A 14,509-nucleotide genomic window follows, 5' to 3' on the forward strand; every position below is an offset into this window, starting at 1 on the left:
TTGTTACGCCTCCTTGTTCGTAATTATACAAAATTGTCTCAAAAATTATATCATTTACGTATGGGCTCAATAATCCTTCAATCTACGTATTAATAAGTATATTTTCATCGATACGGCCATATTGGAGATGTAATTATTTAGGGTTGTCAATGTGTAAAGCTCAAATTGAAAATTACCATCGATATTGTTAAGATGTACCCAAATAAAATTTTCATGTAGAGAATTAATAACAATGATTAGTCTTCCTATGGCAAATAAATGTAATGTTTATAATTTACTTTAATTTAGTAGGAGTAAAATGAAATTTAAACAGTATTGCCAAATGATCAAATTTAATTAGACTGATGTTTCGATGTAGATTGATTTGTTGGAAAAGCGCAGAAGGCGCGCGGTCGCTCAAAATTGTTCCATTAGTGATTCGTCTTGTATATGTATTGCATATCAGCATTAAGTTTTGTATGGATACTCGATCTGTTGTACAGTTCAGTTCAATTGATCTCTAATAGATAAATCTTATTTCGTTCGAACGTATTACGTAGTATAACTCCGTCGTGCAAGCCAAAGAGCATGATGTATTTTTTATTATTTCTATACATTAATATTAAGGATAGTTATCGTATAAGTATACCATGTTAATGCCATTTTATTAGAGAATGTCGGTATAATACGCAGTCTTGTAATGTACTATAAGCCTTGTATATTTGTATGTAAACTGTGAGGAGGTCCGTAGAGCGACTCGACCAATTTGACTCGTGTATGTCGGTGGTTAGCTATTCACCATCGGGTAGTTATCAATGGCATCTCCTAAGTATAAGCTAGTTTACCGTAATAGATTATTTAAACAGACAATGTGAATATTTTTAATTAACGAGATAAATGTTACAACATGTGATTTCAAAATAACAAAAAATACAATAAATTTTACATGATCTTACATGGCTTTTATTTAATTTTTTAACACCTAACCTATATAACTAATCATATGATTATGAGGTTTACTCAAAGGAGCGACATTCAAATTTAGAAACGTGAGAAATATTTTAACTAGTATTGGAAAAGAGTTAGAAATAGAAAACAAACTAGATTAATATTTAAAAAATTTATTGTGTAAGTTACTATTTATATATACAAGTTACAAAATGGCTTACAATAGACTTAGCATAGTTACTTGCACGCATATAACAAAATCTCTAAAATACAAAATGTGTCTTGAGTGCACGTGTATTGTCTTTTGGTAAAGGTTTAGCCTCGGCGTATAATCTGACAAGGTTAGGGATCTGCTCTGAACGCTTAATATATTAGAGATAATCCACTAATTGACTGCTATAAATGTTTATAGAATTACATCATTGTATGAGATCATTCTGATACTATAAAGGACTGAGAATATTATAAGTGATTCTTTTTAAGGAGAAAATATTTGAAAGTAATTAGGAAAATGGAATAGTGCCTAGAATGTATAGAGCATGTGAATATATAGCATACAAGAGAACCAAATAAAATATTGTTGCAAGGTATTGAATGACATCGGAAGCATACATATCTAAAATTTGTAAAAAAAGTACTTAGTACAAGACTTGAAATGCCGTTCACGAAAATATTATTATAAATGCTTGACACCTTCGATTCATGTTTATATAGAAGCACCAAAGACATTGAGTGGTGACGACAAAAAAAAATGATAAAAAGGCATGAATCGTTATGAACTCATAGCTGTAACGTCATTGAGTAAAAACAATAAAATGTAGCTGAAGTTTACTAAATAATTTATTTGTGAAGGGACATATAACTATTATGTTTTCAAACACCATGGAGAGTCTATTCAATTCATAACTCGCTCTATATTGCAACCTATAAAGTATCAAAGAAATATAAAACAATTATAAAAAATCTGATCATAACTTTAACTAACATGATAAGTGATACATACACTTAAATGCTAATACGAGATGACTTAAATCTAATTCATCTATCATATTATAAAAAAACTGATAGCACATGTATAAAAGCCGAATATAATTTAGTCATAGACACTATTAACGCAAATTTATAAATAATAATTGTTATAATTCTACACAATAAAGCTAAAACCTATTAAAATACATCATTTCGTTTATGACAATACTTATTGAAAAGGAATACTTTACCAGTCTTTTAAAGCCCAAGAATGCAAATATGGAATTGTGTATATTATTTTTGTGTGAGTAATACATCAAACAGATAAACAAACACAACTTATAAGTCTAGAACTATCAGGTATTACAAGAAGTGCGTTATAAATAATTACCTTGTAAACTACAATGTCCTATGTCATAGACATGTCTTTCCCAGCATTATGGAAACTCTAATTACTCTAAGAATAATTAATGCAGAATGAATTAAGAATGCAATAGCATCTGTTCCTGCTTGTAAACTTCATGGTAAGCATTGCGAATCAAAACGTAAGGGAAGCACGACTCCAGAAGATCCATCGTAAGGAACGGTGACTCTTGAACAATTAGGTCTAGCAGTAAATACACAGATTCACGATTCTTTATTGCTTCTTTATCAGTTTCTTGACCAAGTCGTAACAAAGAAGATGAAGCGAGAGCCAAAAATTCCTTCATCCTATCTTCTATATCGCCCTGGCCACATATTGTGAACAAAGCACCGAATATATGATTGATAGCAGGTGCCATACAATGTATATTATTTGCATGACCCTCTAAAGATGGACGATAGAAGGAACCTTCGCTTCGTGCGAGTCTAGGAAGAGAAACTGCAACGAATACCATCAAGAGACATACGATAAGATGTTCCTCTTCCTCAAGCTCAGCTTTATGTTGGCGTAGAGCCGAGGCTAATGTGGGATCAACTTTGCACGGCAAACCAGCCGCCGAACACATCTCAGATATGACTCGCATCGGATCTCCACTTGGTAACTGCTGTTGGAAGTCCTTAATTGAGCTAATCAGGAACGGAATTCTCCGTTCTAAAACATCGAGTAACGATTCTTGTGCTATTTGTCGGAAGCTCAATATAACCCCTATTATTGTCATTCGTTGCAACACATTGTCCACTTGTTGCAGCCTTTTGAATTGTTCTCTCATTATTTCAGGCTTGTCAAAGTTAGTCCTAAGCATTTGGAGAACTTCTTTATTTTGTACGACTAATTTCTTTAGCTCTTGAACTTGACTCGCGATATGCCACATTAATGTCTCACTCAACAATTTCATTCCATATGGACCGATCAATTCCGCAAGAGCTCTTAATTCATTGATATCTGAATATTCCTCGGCATTGAAGGGTATCGCACCTTCGGCTGAAAGACTAACAAATGCCTTTTGATTCATTGAAAAGCATATACTTCCAGCACTTACGCGCCGCAACAAAATTTCCGAATACCATTGAGTGTATAGGGATGCTATCGTTTTTTCACCATGGCTATCCATATTTTGGGTTTGTTGCAAAAGACAATTATTAAAAACACGAGTGATATCAATATGAACATAGTTTTCGACAGTTTGAAGGACATTCATGTAGGCTCTTACACTGACAAGCAATTCGGAGGGTTTAGCAATTTCGCTGGTATCTTGGTTAAACATTACCATGCCTACAAGTGCTTTGGAGAATCTCGTCTCCAAATGTTGGTGTAGATATTCACGAGGTGCAAATGTGTACTCCCATACATTGACTGTGGAGCAGTAGTTTATAGCAAAACACAGTTCTGTCAAGGCCATGTGCAGTTTGTCCATTGTAGTCAACTCTTCTCTTGTCTTCCTATAACTCTCGGCGCCAGGTTTAACTATCTCAATGGGATTTTTCTTATTCTTGTCCTTCTTTTTACGATTAGCAAGGTGGGCGATCGTTTGTGCGCAATGCTTTGGAAGAAGTTTATCGCTCATTGTACATTGCTCATCACAAATAGTTGTGATTATGTTTTTAGCTTCCTTCGCCATCTCATCAAGGAATATGTTAACTACAGAAAGACTCCTTTCTCTAATGTGATGTCTTTCTTCTGGACACAGCTCATGTGTACAGTTTTGGAAATGACTGCAGATAAGAGGGAATGCAATAATGTAACGATTTTGTGCTGGAAATTCTAAGCACATGTGAAACTGGCTTTCAAATATTTTGTTGTAAAAACAGAACAATGATAAATCTGAGGTTTCCACCATAATTTCATCAAGGTTATCAACCATTTTAGTGTGAAATACCATTTTGTCAATAAACTGTGATAGTTCTCTTTGGTCAACCAAATTGAAAGGCGCTTTAACAACTGATGTGTATGCTTGAAGCCTGAACCAATCTAAACGAAAAGCGCGAAAATCAAATAACTCATTGCTTTCTACTTGTTTGACAGTCAAATTTGCGGCAGTGTTGCACAATGAAGAGAGTATGATACTTTCATCTTCTGGACACACTTGTAAATTTTGTATCATAAGGTTTAATGCCACAGCATCAAAACCTGACAGATACTGTACATAATATCTTTGCATAACTTGACTGTATTTACGAACCAAAGCTCTTAACTCTTCCATATGGAACAAAAGCTCTGGAAGTTGACGATCTACTAAATCTTCAGTAGATTTTCCTTTTACTTTCTGTGGGGGATTATCATTATGCCGCAGCAGCCAAAACACTTCATCTCTAGCATAACACAGGCCGATAAATATGAGCAATGCCTTAGGCCCCAGTAGTCCTGGCTGGTCTGTTAAAATAAGACCAAGCTCTTTTAAAGCTGTTCTCAAAAATTTCCTTCTCTCTCTATGTTTATAGCCAGCTTTTTGAACTGAATGATGATAGCAGTCTTTCACTTCAGATATTCTTTTTCCATACCCCTTTATACCATCAAAAAAGCTTTGAATGTATGAATGTATGTAGATAACTTCATCTCGGAACAATGCAACCACCCAGCCAGATTCTAATGCACTCACCCACATTTTGTTTGCGTGATCCTGTTGCAGCATCTGATGGCACATAGCAAAACCAAAAATCACCCATCTTTCCAATGACTCCAAAGAAACATATTCACATGACATAGTATTAGTTTCTGAAGGTTTTAAGAGTAAGGCTGGGTTGCTTACTAAACTTAGCTTCTGCTCTGATCTCCAATGCTCAGCTGTAAGATTTCTAGCAGGGTATACATGCCACAGTGAGTTCAAAGCACTTGATAGAACCTTTTGGTGTGTCAAAAATTCTTCTGACAGTTTTTTTAAAGGTGCATCATAATCTACTATCAATTGACCCAATCGTGGAAAGCTTGGATCAATTTGATTATGAAGCATTTCATGTGCCGCATTGAATAATCCCAGAACTGCCTTTCTATCTTCAACTCTGGAAAGCAGGATCATCAAAGATACATATGTTGTGACCAAGTCAAGATAATTTTTAGTCAATTCAAAATTAAGGGTCAAATCCAATGTCACTTGGCATGCATCCATTATGTTTAAAAGTTCACAAACATTATCTTTAAAGTCAAGTAGATCAACAAATGTGTAGTAATAGAGAGATAATGACTTTATTATTTCATTTTTGATATTTGTAATTGCTTGGAGTCCTTTCACATCAATGTTTGGGAATCTTCTAACAATGTGTTTTATAGATGATTCTAAGGTTTTATCAGAAAGGAATGCTGGCTTTGATTTAGCATCCCCACAGGCCTTCTTTATGTTGTAAATTCTCGTCAGCATACCGATACCACGGTCATTGAGGATAATAAGTTTTTCAGCCAGCTTCTGCTGGCTGATATGGACTGATCGCGACAAAGTGGACATTCTGTAACAAAAGTATATTGAAACTCAAATATCATTGACAGAAACGTTATCGCATGGCTATGATCTAATTGGTAAATCGCTTGTAAACAATTACGTGACTAATGTGGGAGATTGTACTTTGCATTCAAACTTAAATTAGACAAATCAAGTACATAAAATAAAATATTCGTCCAAGTAACGATTTAAATTAGGTTTTTTTTTGACAAAACGGTAAAGATTGCAAAATATCGGATGCAATAACTGAACAAATTATGTAGCTGTGGTTGCCCTATTGCCTTCTCAAACTTACTTGACTTTGGTCTCAGTTAAATAGTATTTAATATTCCATTGTCGTGTAAATTCACCACTTCTATGAACTCGTTTTTCTCATTGAATTACGCTTTATTAATTAAATCCTTATCTGTTCAATAAAACAGGAAAAGGGAGTGTCGTTATTAAGCACACAATTCCCGTTGTGGCATTTGATTACCTGTCGCAATGACAAGTAATGACATTAGTACCAACCGAGTACCGTTTGACTTTTTTGTTATTTGTCTTTGACGTCGGCTTTGGTATAAATAAAAAGACAGAAAATTAATACAGACGATTTTTTGATTCCCTACTATTTTACTATACAGGAAAGAATACACAATAATATTCATACTAATAATAATAGGTGTTACATTTTACTTATATGTTGTCATCATATTAATTTCATTTGCAATACGTAAGCTGACCCATGCGCCATCAAACATCGTCTTCTCTCAATGAGTTTCTTTATTCGCTTTTACAACACTAAACATTTTATCGCTATTGGTACTAGCGTGATGTTGGTCACATGTTATTTTATTTGTACAAATACGCAACCCACAAGAAAAGATGTGCATTTGACAATGATAATTCCTTGCGTGTAAACACGCAAGTGAATGATTGTAACTTTTTTTGAAAGCTGCAAATCGCCACATGTAACAAAGTTGTATTGTAAATTGCGTTAAATATTTGCATAATTCTGGAGTATATTACTTCTGCTTAATCGTAAATACCAATTCGTAAGTGCATCTGATGATAAAATATTAATTCACTAGCAACAAACCTTATCACGGAAATTTCTTTACTCTAGGCAATACGAAATACATCGTTACTGGGTTACGGGCTTATATTTTTTGTACCTATGTACCTACCCGCAGTCTTTCTACTTGTTAGCGTCGGTCGTCTAACGTCTTGGTAGTCTGTGTACTTAATATGTATCTATGAAGCACATGTCAACTGTCGAATGTCATTATTAATTATTCTAATTTTTCAATTTCATGAAGCTAAAGCATTTTTGTGTGATAAAACGGAGAATACATTAAATAGTTAGGATTGTTGTGTTCTTCATGTAGGAGATATCCGGCCTAATACTTTTTCTTCACCTTACAGAAAATAATAATCATCCAACATGCCCCGAATCATGATAAAGGGCGGCGTTTGGCGCAACACCGAGGTACGTAAAAGTACTGTTCGAATGATTTATTTATTCACTGTATGGTTATAATCACACTTTCTTAAAATTATAGGATGAAATCCTCAAAGCGGCTGTAATGAAATATGGCAAAAACCAGTGGTCACGAATTGCATCGCTATTGCATAGAAAGTCAGCTAAACAATGCAAGGCCCGTTGGTACGAGTGGTTGGATCCCAGTATCAAGAAGACGGAATGGTCCAGGGAGGAGGACGAAAAGCTTCTGCATCTCGCCAAGCTGATGCCAACTCAATGGCGGACAATTGCACCAATTATTGGACGTACTGCAGCACAGTGCTTAGAAAGATATGAATACTTATTGTAAGCTATCATTTGTATATTTCTTTGTTTAAAGAATACAACAGTCATGTATACCTTCCAAATAAAAAAATGATACAATACTCAAAGACCACAATAAATGTTCTATTCGCAAAAAGATATGTAACTATTTAGAATTAAAAGCATGATGAACACATATGATGCAAAACCCACTTCATCAATATTACAAAAATGACATCTGTAGACTTGAACTTTGATATGAAGCAAAAAATTTGTTATGCTTTTTAAAAATAATTCTTTAGGGACCAAGCACAAAAAAAGGAGGAAGGTGAGGATATGGGAGACGATCCCCGTAAGCTCAAGCCTGGTGAAATTGATCCAAACCCAGAAACAAAACCTGCAAGACCTGATCCCAAGGATATGGATGAAGATGGTAAATGAAATCAATTAATTATCAATTTTCATTACAAATACTGCTCTATTAGAAATTTAAGTGTACATTATAATCACTAGTAATTGTTATTAAAAATATATATAGAGTTACAAAATGAACATATACACAATGTATGTGTATATGTTCATTTTGTAACCATACATAAAACTACTTGTAGTTTTAAAAAATTAATATTATTCATTGTAACTATGATATGATCATGTAGGTATATAGCTTCTATAAAATTTTGATGCATCTTTTTATTTTATAGAACTTGAGATGCTATCAGAAGCAAGAGCTCGTCTAGCAAACACACAAGGCAAGAAAGCTAAAAGGAAGGCGAGAGAAAAGCAATTGGAAGAGGCCCGCAGGCTCGCTGCATTGCAAAAGAGAAGGGAACTGAGTGCTGCCGGTATTTCTGTTCCACTAAGGTCTGTATTATAATGGTATAAGTTCTATTTTTATTATCATAATAATTTATATTGTTGTAATGAAGTATACAGAAAACAATATAATGTGTTAAGTTGATCTGTTTGATGATATATTTAACATCATGAATTCTTATATTTCTATTGTCACTGGTCATATTAAGAATAAAAAAGAATTACAAAATTAATTAAATTATTACTTTATAGACGTAAAAAGAAGCGTGGAGTTGACTACAACTCTGAGATACCATTTGAGAAGCGGCCAGCTGCTGGGTTTTATGACACATCCGAAGAGGTTGTGGACCCCATGGCTCCAGACTTTTCCAGGCTTCGTCAACAACATTTGGATGGAGAATTGCATTCCGAAAAGGAAGAAGTGAGTACATTGAGTAAAATAAAACTTTGTTTTTTTAACACTTACAATTAAAATGTACTTAAATTCTATAAAAAAACATTTTTGTTGAAATGGCAAAGCTTTTTTACTATTTCTTCTACTTCTTTAGTTGTGGTTTAAAACCTACGAATAGGATTTTTTAACATATTGAACATATGTTTTTCCAACATTGTTTTTACTTACAGTTAGTGATTCATAAAGTTTTTGTCATTTATTCTATTTTATCTATTTCTGTAGAAATTCTATTATTCCATTATTTATTGATCATGTTTGCAAAGTATGAATTGACCATGTTTCACTTTACTTAACTGTTTTTTGTTGTGACAGCGTGATCGTCGCAAGGACAAGCAGAAACTTAAGCAACGTAAAGAGAATGACGTGCCGCAAGCCATGCTGCAGGGAGATCAACCAGCAAGGAAACGGAGCAAGCTGGTGTTGCCAGAGCCACAAGTTACTGATCAGGTACATATAACAAGAGAATAATATAGAAGATGGTGCTAATAAAAGTTTATGCTCACCCACATATTGTTCCATTCGCCTTGTAGTAATGGCTACTTATCAGAAAGGCAGCATTTTGCGATATTTTCATTTTATTGTTTTTATTAGTAAGTAAATTTGAAGTGCAATAATGAATGATGTATGTAGGAGCTGCAACAAGTGGTGAAGCTGGGGCGCGCGTCGGAGGCGGCGCGTGAATCGGCCGGCGAGGCGGGCGCGGCGACGGACGCGCTGCTCGCGCACTACGCGCTCACGCCGGCGCCCGCCACCGCGCTGCGCACGCCCGCCGCGCACCACGACCGGTGAGCGACTGAGCGTTGCGTGTTTTTGCTTTTTTTTTTCGTAAGGACATTGTCAAAACGAAGGAGGTTCTCAATTCGAAATATTTTTTTTTTTGTTTTATTACGCGATGACTTTTACGCCTCGGATGCGAACGGCGCAAATATAGTTTGAATAGACATGTTTGCAACGCCGTATGTCTACAAAAGCGCAAGATATTGAACACAGTATCTTATTATGTGTAAAATTCCTTTCAGTATCCTTATGGAGGCCCAGAATGTTATGGCACTCACTCACGTCGATACTCCATTGAAGGGTGGTCTGAACACTCCTTTACACGAATCAGACTTTTCTGGAGCTCTACCACAATCACAGGCGTTGGCCACACCCAATACGGTACTTGCAACCCCATTCAGGTAATACTATATAATATAATAATTACTAAATTATTTTTTTTTAATGTTGTATATATACATAGAAATCTTATAAGAGTAACTCTCATTATTATTTTAATTTAGACTTTAATTGTTAACTTTTAAATATGAAAAATAAATTTATTTCAATTTCAATTTATTCAACTACAAATGAAATATGCAGCACCACTTAAAAACTCAATAAAATAATTGGCAGATCATCTCGCAGTGAAGTCTCTACACCAGGTAGCTTTGCGACTCCCGGACATGGCCAAGCCCAACCAGGATTGACAGTATGTATATCTTTTAACTAGCGGTCTGCCCTGGCTTCGCCCGTGATTCGTATATGAATAGCACTCAGTAATCACTCACAAATTCATTGATGAAAGAATTTTTGAAATTGATTCAGTATTTCTTCGAATTATCGCGTTTAAACAAACAAAAAAAATATACATTTGTAATAATTTCGTCTAAAATTTTTTATAGTTTTAAAATTACAGTTTATTCTTAGAAGTTTTAATGAGTTTTAAATTTCAGACACCAGGATTACGAGATAAACTAAGCATTAATCCAGAGGACAGAATAAGTGCTGGTGACACGCCAGCAGAGCATCGTCAGATACAAAAACAGGTAGCTAACATTAAATTAATTTTGAAATGAAGTAAAATGTATTATTTCTTAAATAAAAGTATTTGTCATCCCTTTCCTTTAGAAATAAAAAACTTTTTAATTGATTTTAAACGCGATTTATTGGAATGAAAATGAATAAATCGCGTTTAAAATCCGTTAAAAAGTTTTTAATTTCTAAATGTTTAATACTCGCGTAAAATCAAACACAAGAAAATACTGTCCCTTTCCTTTTTCACTTTCCCTTCAAAAGCACGCAGCGCATTCACAGAGGCACTTCCTTTGCGAAATTACATGGGCTGTGGTGATCGTTTTTCATCAGGCAAACCACCAGCTCAGTTGCTCACTATCACATAAAAAAGTACTTATAAATAATTGGATTGTATTTGAATTCCATAGTTCTTTCTTTTTTCTTAGTTTTAGTTCAAATGGATTTTGTCATTAAAGTAAATAATAATGCATGTTTGTTAATTTTTAAACCGTATTAAAAGTTAATATATTTCAGTTGAAATCGACAGTCCGTAGCGCATTGTTGTCGTTGCCCACCCCACGGAATGACTATGAGATAGTAGTGCCGGACCAGGATAATGATGAACAGATGGACACCTCCAAGGAGAATGGTGTTGAGGACCAAGCTGATAAGGATGCTAGAATGGCAAAAGAACAGGAGGAGAAACGTAAGAATTTGATAGATTTGAAAGTGGTTGGTAGGATGTTTTATCAGTGATATAGGTCTTTTATGTTGTACACAGTCTTAAAGAAACATGAGCAATTCATCTAAAATCCAGTTGTTAAAAGACGAAACTTTTATTGCTATCTCGGAAGTGGGGGCTGGTATACTATAGGTTCTATTCCCACTTCTTGACTTGACTTCGGGCACTAGCTTTTATAAAGTTGCCTTATTGCTTATGTATGTAGTAAACGTTCTATGTAACTTGTTAAACCCTTATGAGCGGGAAAATAAATACTTGACTATGACTATTATAATCTGGATGCGCGTGCGCAGGGCAGGCGGAGCTGGCGCTGCGCAGCGCGGCGGTGCGGCGCGGCGCGGCGCGGCCGGCGGCGGTGGTGGCGGCGGGCGCGCGCGGCGCCGCGCCGCTCAACGCGCTGCAGCGCGCCGAGGAGCTGCTCAAGGCGGAGATGCTCACCATGCTGCACTACGACGCGCTCATGGACCCGCTCGGTGACTGGGACGCCTTGATATTTGAATTTGCTTATGTTTACCTCCTAGGCATACATTAAATTTAAAAAGAAAGCAATATTCGTTCTTTTTCTACGATATCAGTCTTACGTTATAGTTTAACAGATTATATCAAAAAAGAATACACGTTTGTCTTACAATGAATCCGTGCGCAGACGACAAGAAGGCGGTGCAGCAGCAGGCGGCGCACCTGGCGCACCTGGAGCAGCACCCGTACGAGCAGTTCAGCGCGGAGGAGCTGCGGGCGGCGCGCGCGCTGCTGCGGCGCGAGGCGGACGCGGTGCGCGCCGGCATGGGCCACGGGGACCTCGGCCTCGACGCCTACACGCAGGTCTGGGAGGAGTGTCTCGCGCAGGTACGTACCTTGCCTTGTGGTAGATAGATCCGGCTCGAAGGAGCAAACGTTGGTCCTTCGAGCCAGATATGGACATTACGGCACATGGAGCATTGGGTCGTTTATTCTTTAATTATTCTTTATTTTTTTCTCTCGATCGATCTGGCTTGAACGTCCACTGTTGAGGTTGTTGTGTTTATACTATTACATACTGTATTAATACGCGAAGTGCGTTTCTTTATCCTTCTTGAATCACATCACAACGTTATGTTCGTTATGAACTAGCAACAAGCATACGTCTCAATATCCATATAACATTTCCGGTGATAGGATCGTAGAGGCTTTGATTAAGAATGATAAAACTAATTAACCAAACCATTTCTTCACATTTTACGACACCAAATTTTACACAACATTTGTTAATATTTTAACAATTTTTTCTATTAAGGTTTAAAATATACACTGCTAGTTGTAAGCTATATTTTATGTTAACATTTTCCAGGTCCTATTCCTACCAGGACAAAATCGGTACACTCGGGCTAATCTCGCGAGTAAAAAGGACCGACTTGAATCGGCTGAGAAGAGATTGGAGCAGAATCGCAGTCACATGGCCAAGGAAGCCAAGAAATGCTCTAAGATGGAGAAAAAGCTAAGAGTACTGACGGGTAAACTGATTTATATATTTTATAGATATTATTACTGTTATTATTAGAGCTGGTACAGCTCTAAGCTAAGCCTTGTACATATTTCTTTGCATATAATTTCTAAGGAAAGGCTAAAACTATATTGGTATTAGCTATAATTAATGCACATCAATAATAGTTTTGATACATTGTATGCTATTAAGATTTGCTTATTCGTTACCAGGTGGATACCAAAGCCGGACCGCGTCGTTGATAAAGCAGTTCCAGGAGCTGCAGGACCAGATCGAGCAGGCCAATCTGGAACTGTCCACTTTCAAGTTTCTCGCTGAACAGGAAAAGGCCGCTATTCCCAGGAGGATAGAGGTAATATTTGTGTGCATTCTGTTACAATGACTATCATTGATAGAAAGGTTCAAAGGAAAGTTGATTGGTAGAGGATGCAGGATTTATAATTGCATGGTAAACAGGATTTATAACATTATGATAAGAGAAAAGAACTAGTCATGTTTTTTTATGTTGGTTTCTTAAAATACCAATATTGTTATAATAATATTTGGACACTAATTATTGGAAGTACAGATTGTAAATTTCCTTCACTTACTGATTAAGTGGTTTATTAAAAATGTTTTCTTATTTTGCAGTCATTAACTGAAGATGTGAATCGTCAGACTGAACGCGAAAAACAACTTCAGAAGCGATATTCGGAGTTGCAAGCGGAGTTGGAAGAAATCCACAAAAAGAAAACCAATACTGAAATAAGGACTGAATAATTTTATCAGATAATTACAGTGACATGGACGAGAATATGTTTGATAATACAAAATGTGTGTTCGTTTGTGTGGTTGTGCTAGAGGAACGAATTAAGACATAGATTTCTATCTTTTATTTAACAGTTGCATATTATTTTTACTTTAGATAAAATCGCATTGACAAGTAGTAAAAATAATTTAAGAGGCTGGTTTCAACATTCGTATTTTTCATTCGCAATTTTCATAAACTATTTGTCTTATTAACTAACAGATAAGTTAAACACAACACATTCATGTGAAACCAGTCACATAAGACACAGTCACATATCTATTCGTTTCATCATATTGCCTTCTTTAAAAATTGTTATCGTGTACTATTCACATTTTATACAAATACACCAAATTTTATAATTTAAAAAAGAGAAATTCTTATAAAATGTATGCAAACTACGTGACTTGAATTATTTACATACATATATAGTTTTTTGTCTTTACGTGCATCAAATACAATTTAACTATAGGATTGCATTTTCCTTTATGAACTACAAACACAAAGTTGCTTCAAACTTACATAGATGAGAGCTACTATTTGAATTTTATCGGTAAAATATTTGTGTGGTTGAAATTGGTTACTTGTATGGTATCGACCAATATGCCACTATTTGCCTTACTTCAAACATTTAGAAATATATCGAAAAGTATGAGTTAGAGACAGTAAAATGGGCTTTGATTGAATAATTACTATTTGTAAAGTTATTGGAATGGAAACTTAATGTGAAAATAAAGTAATGTTGAAATGTTCCATTGATAACGAAATAGTATCAATAATGGTGAAATTAACACTCGCTTTTTTACATTCGTAAGTCAATTTAATGTTCGTATTGTAAGAATATAAACAAAATATCTAGAATTGCATAATACAGACTTTTAAATCTGAAATTGGTGGATGAAATGTAGCCAATATTATTTCAAAATTGAACCAGATCGTGAA

At 35.4% G+C, this 14,509-nt stretch overlaps 2 protein-coding genes across 2 annotated transcripts; one reads left to right on the plus strand and one right to left on the minus strand.

Moving 5' to 3' along the window:
• Positions 1–1,084: 1,084 nt before the first annotated feature.
• LOC119840361 (membrane-associated protein Hem) lies at positions 1,085–6,225 on the minus strand. The gene is made up of 2 exons (XM_038366946.1): positions 6,046–6,225; positions 1,085–5,757 (listed from the first exon to the last, which is right to left on the minus strand). The coding sequence occupies exon 2, from the start codon at positions 5,754–5,756 to the stop codon at positions 2,379–2,381; it is 3,378 nt and encodes a 1,125-aa protein (XP_038222874.1). The 5' UTR covers position 5,757; positions 6,046–6,225; the 3' UTR covers positions 1,085–2,378.
• Positions 6,226–7,017: 792 nt separating this feature from the next.
• Positions 7,018–14,076, plus strand: LOC119840509 (cell division cycle 5-like protein). Its single transcript, XM_038367150.1, has 16 exons — positions 7,018–7,218; positions 7,292–7,557; positions 7,818–7,948; positions 8,220–8,379; positions 8,584–8,752; positions 9,098–9,232; positions 9,416–9,570; positions 9,805–9,963; positions 10,178–10,253; positions 10,498–10,590; positions 11,093–11,264; positions 11,594–11,773; positions 11,947–12,146; positions 12,628–12,790; positions 12,993–13,132; positions 13,411–14,076. The coding sequence occupies exons 1-16, from the start codon at positions 7,174–7,176 to the stop codon at positions 13,537–13,539; spliced, it is 2,373 nt and encodes a 790-aa protein (XP_038223078.1). The 5' UTR covers positions 7,018–7,173; the 3' UTR covers positions 13,540–14,076.
• Positions 14,077–14,509: the final 433 nt, after the last annotated feature.

The sequence above is a fragment of the Zerene cesonia genome, chromosome 6 (assembly GCF_012273895.1).
Source record: "Zerene cesonia ecotype Mississippi chromosome 6, Zerene_cesonia_1.1, whole genome shotgun sequence".
NCBI classification, from domain to species: Eukaryota; Metazoa; Arthropoda; class Insecta; order Lepidoptera; family Pieridae; genus Zerene; species Zerene cesonia.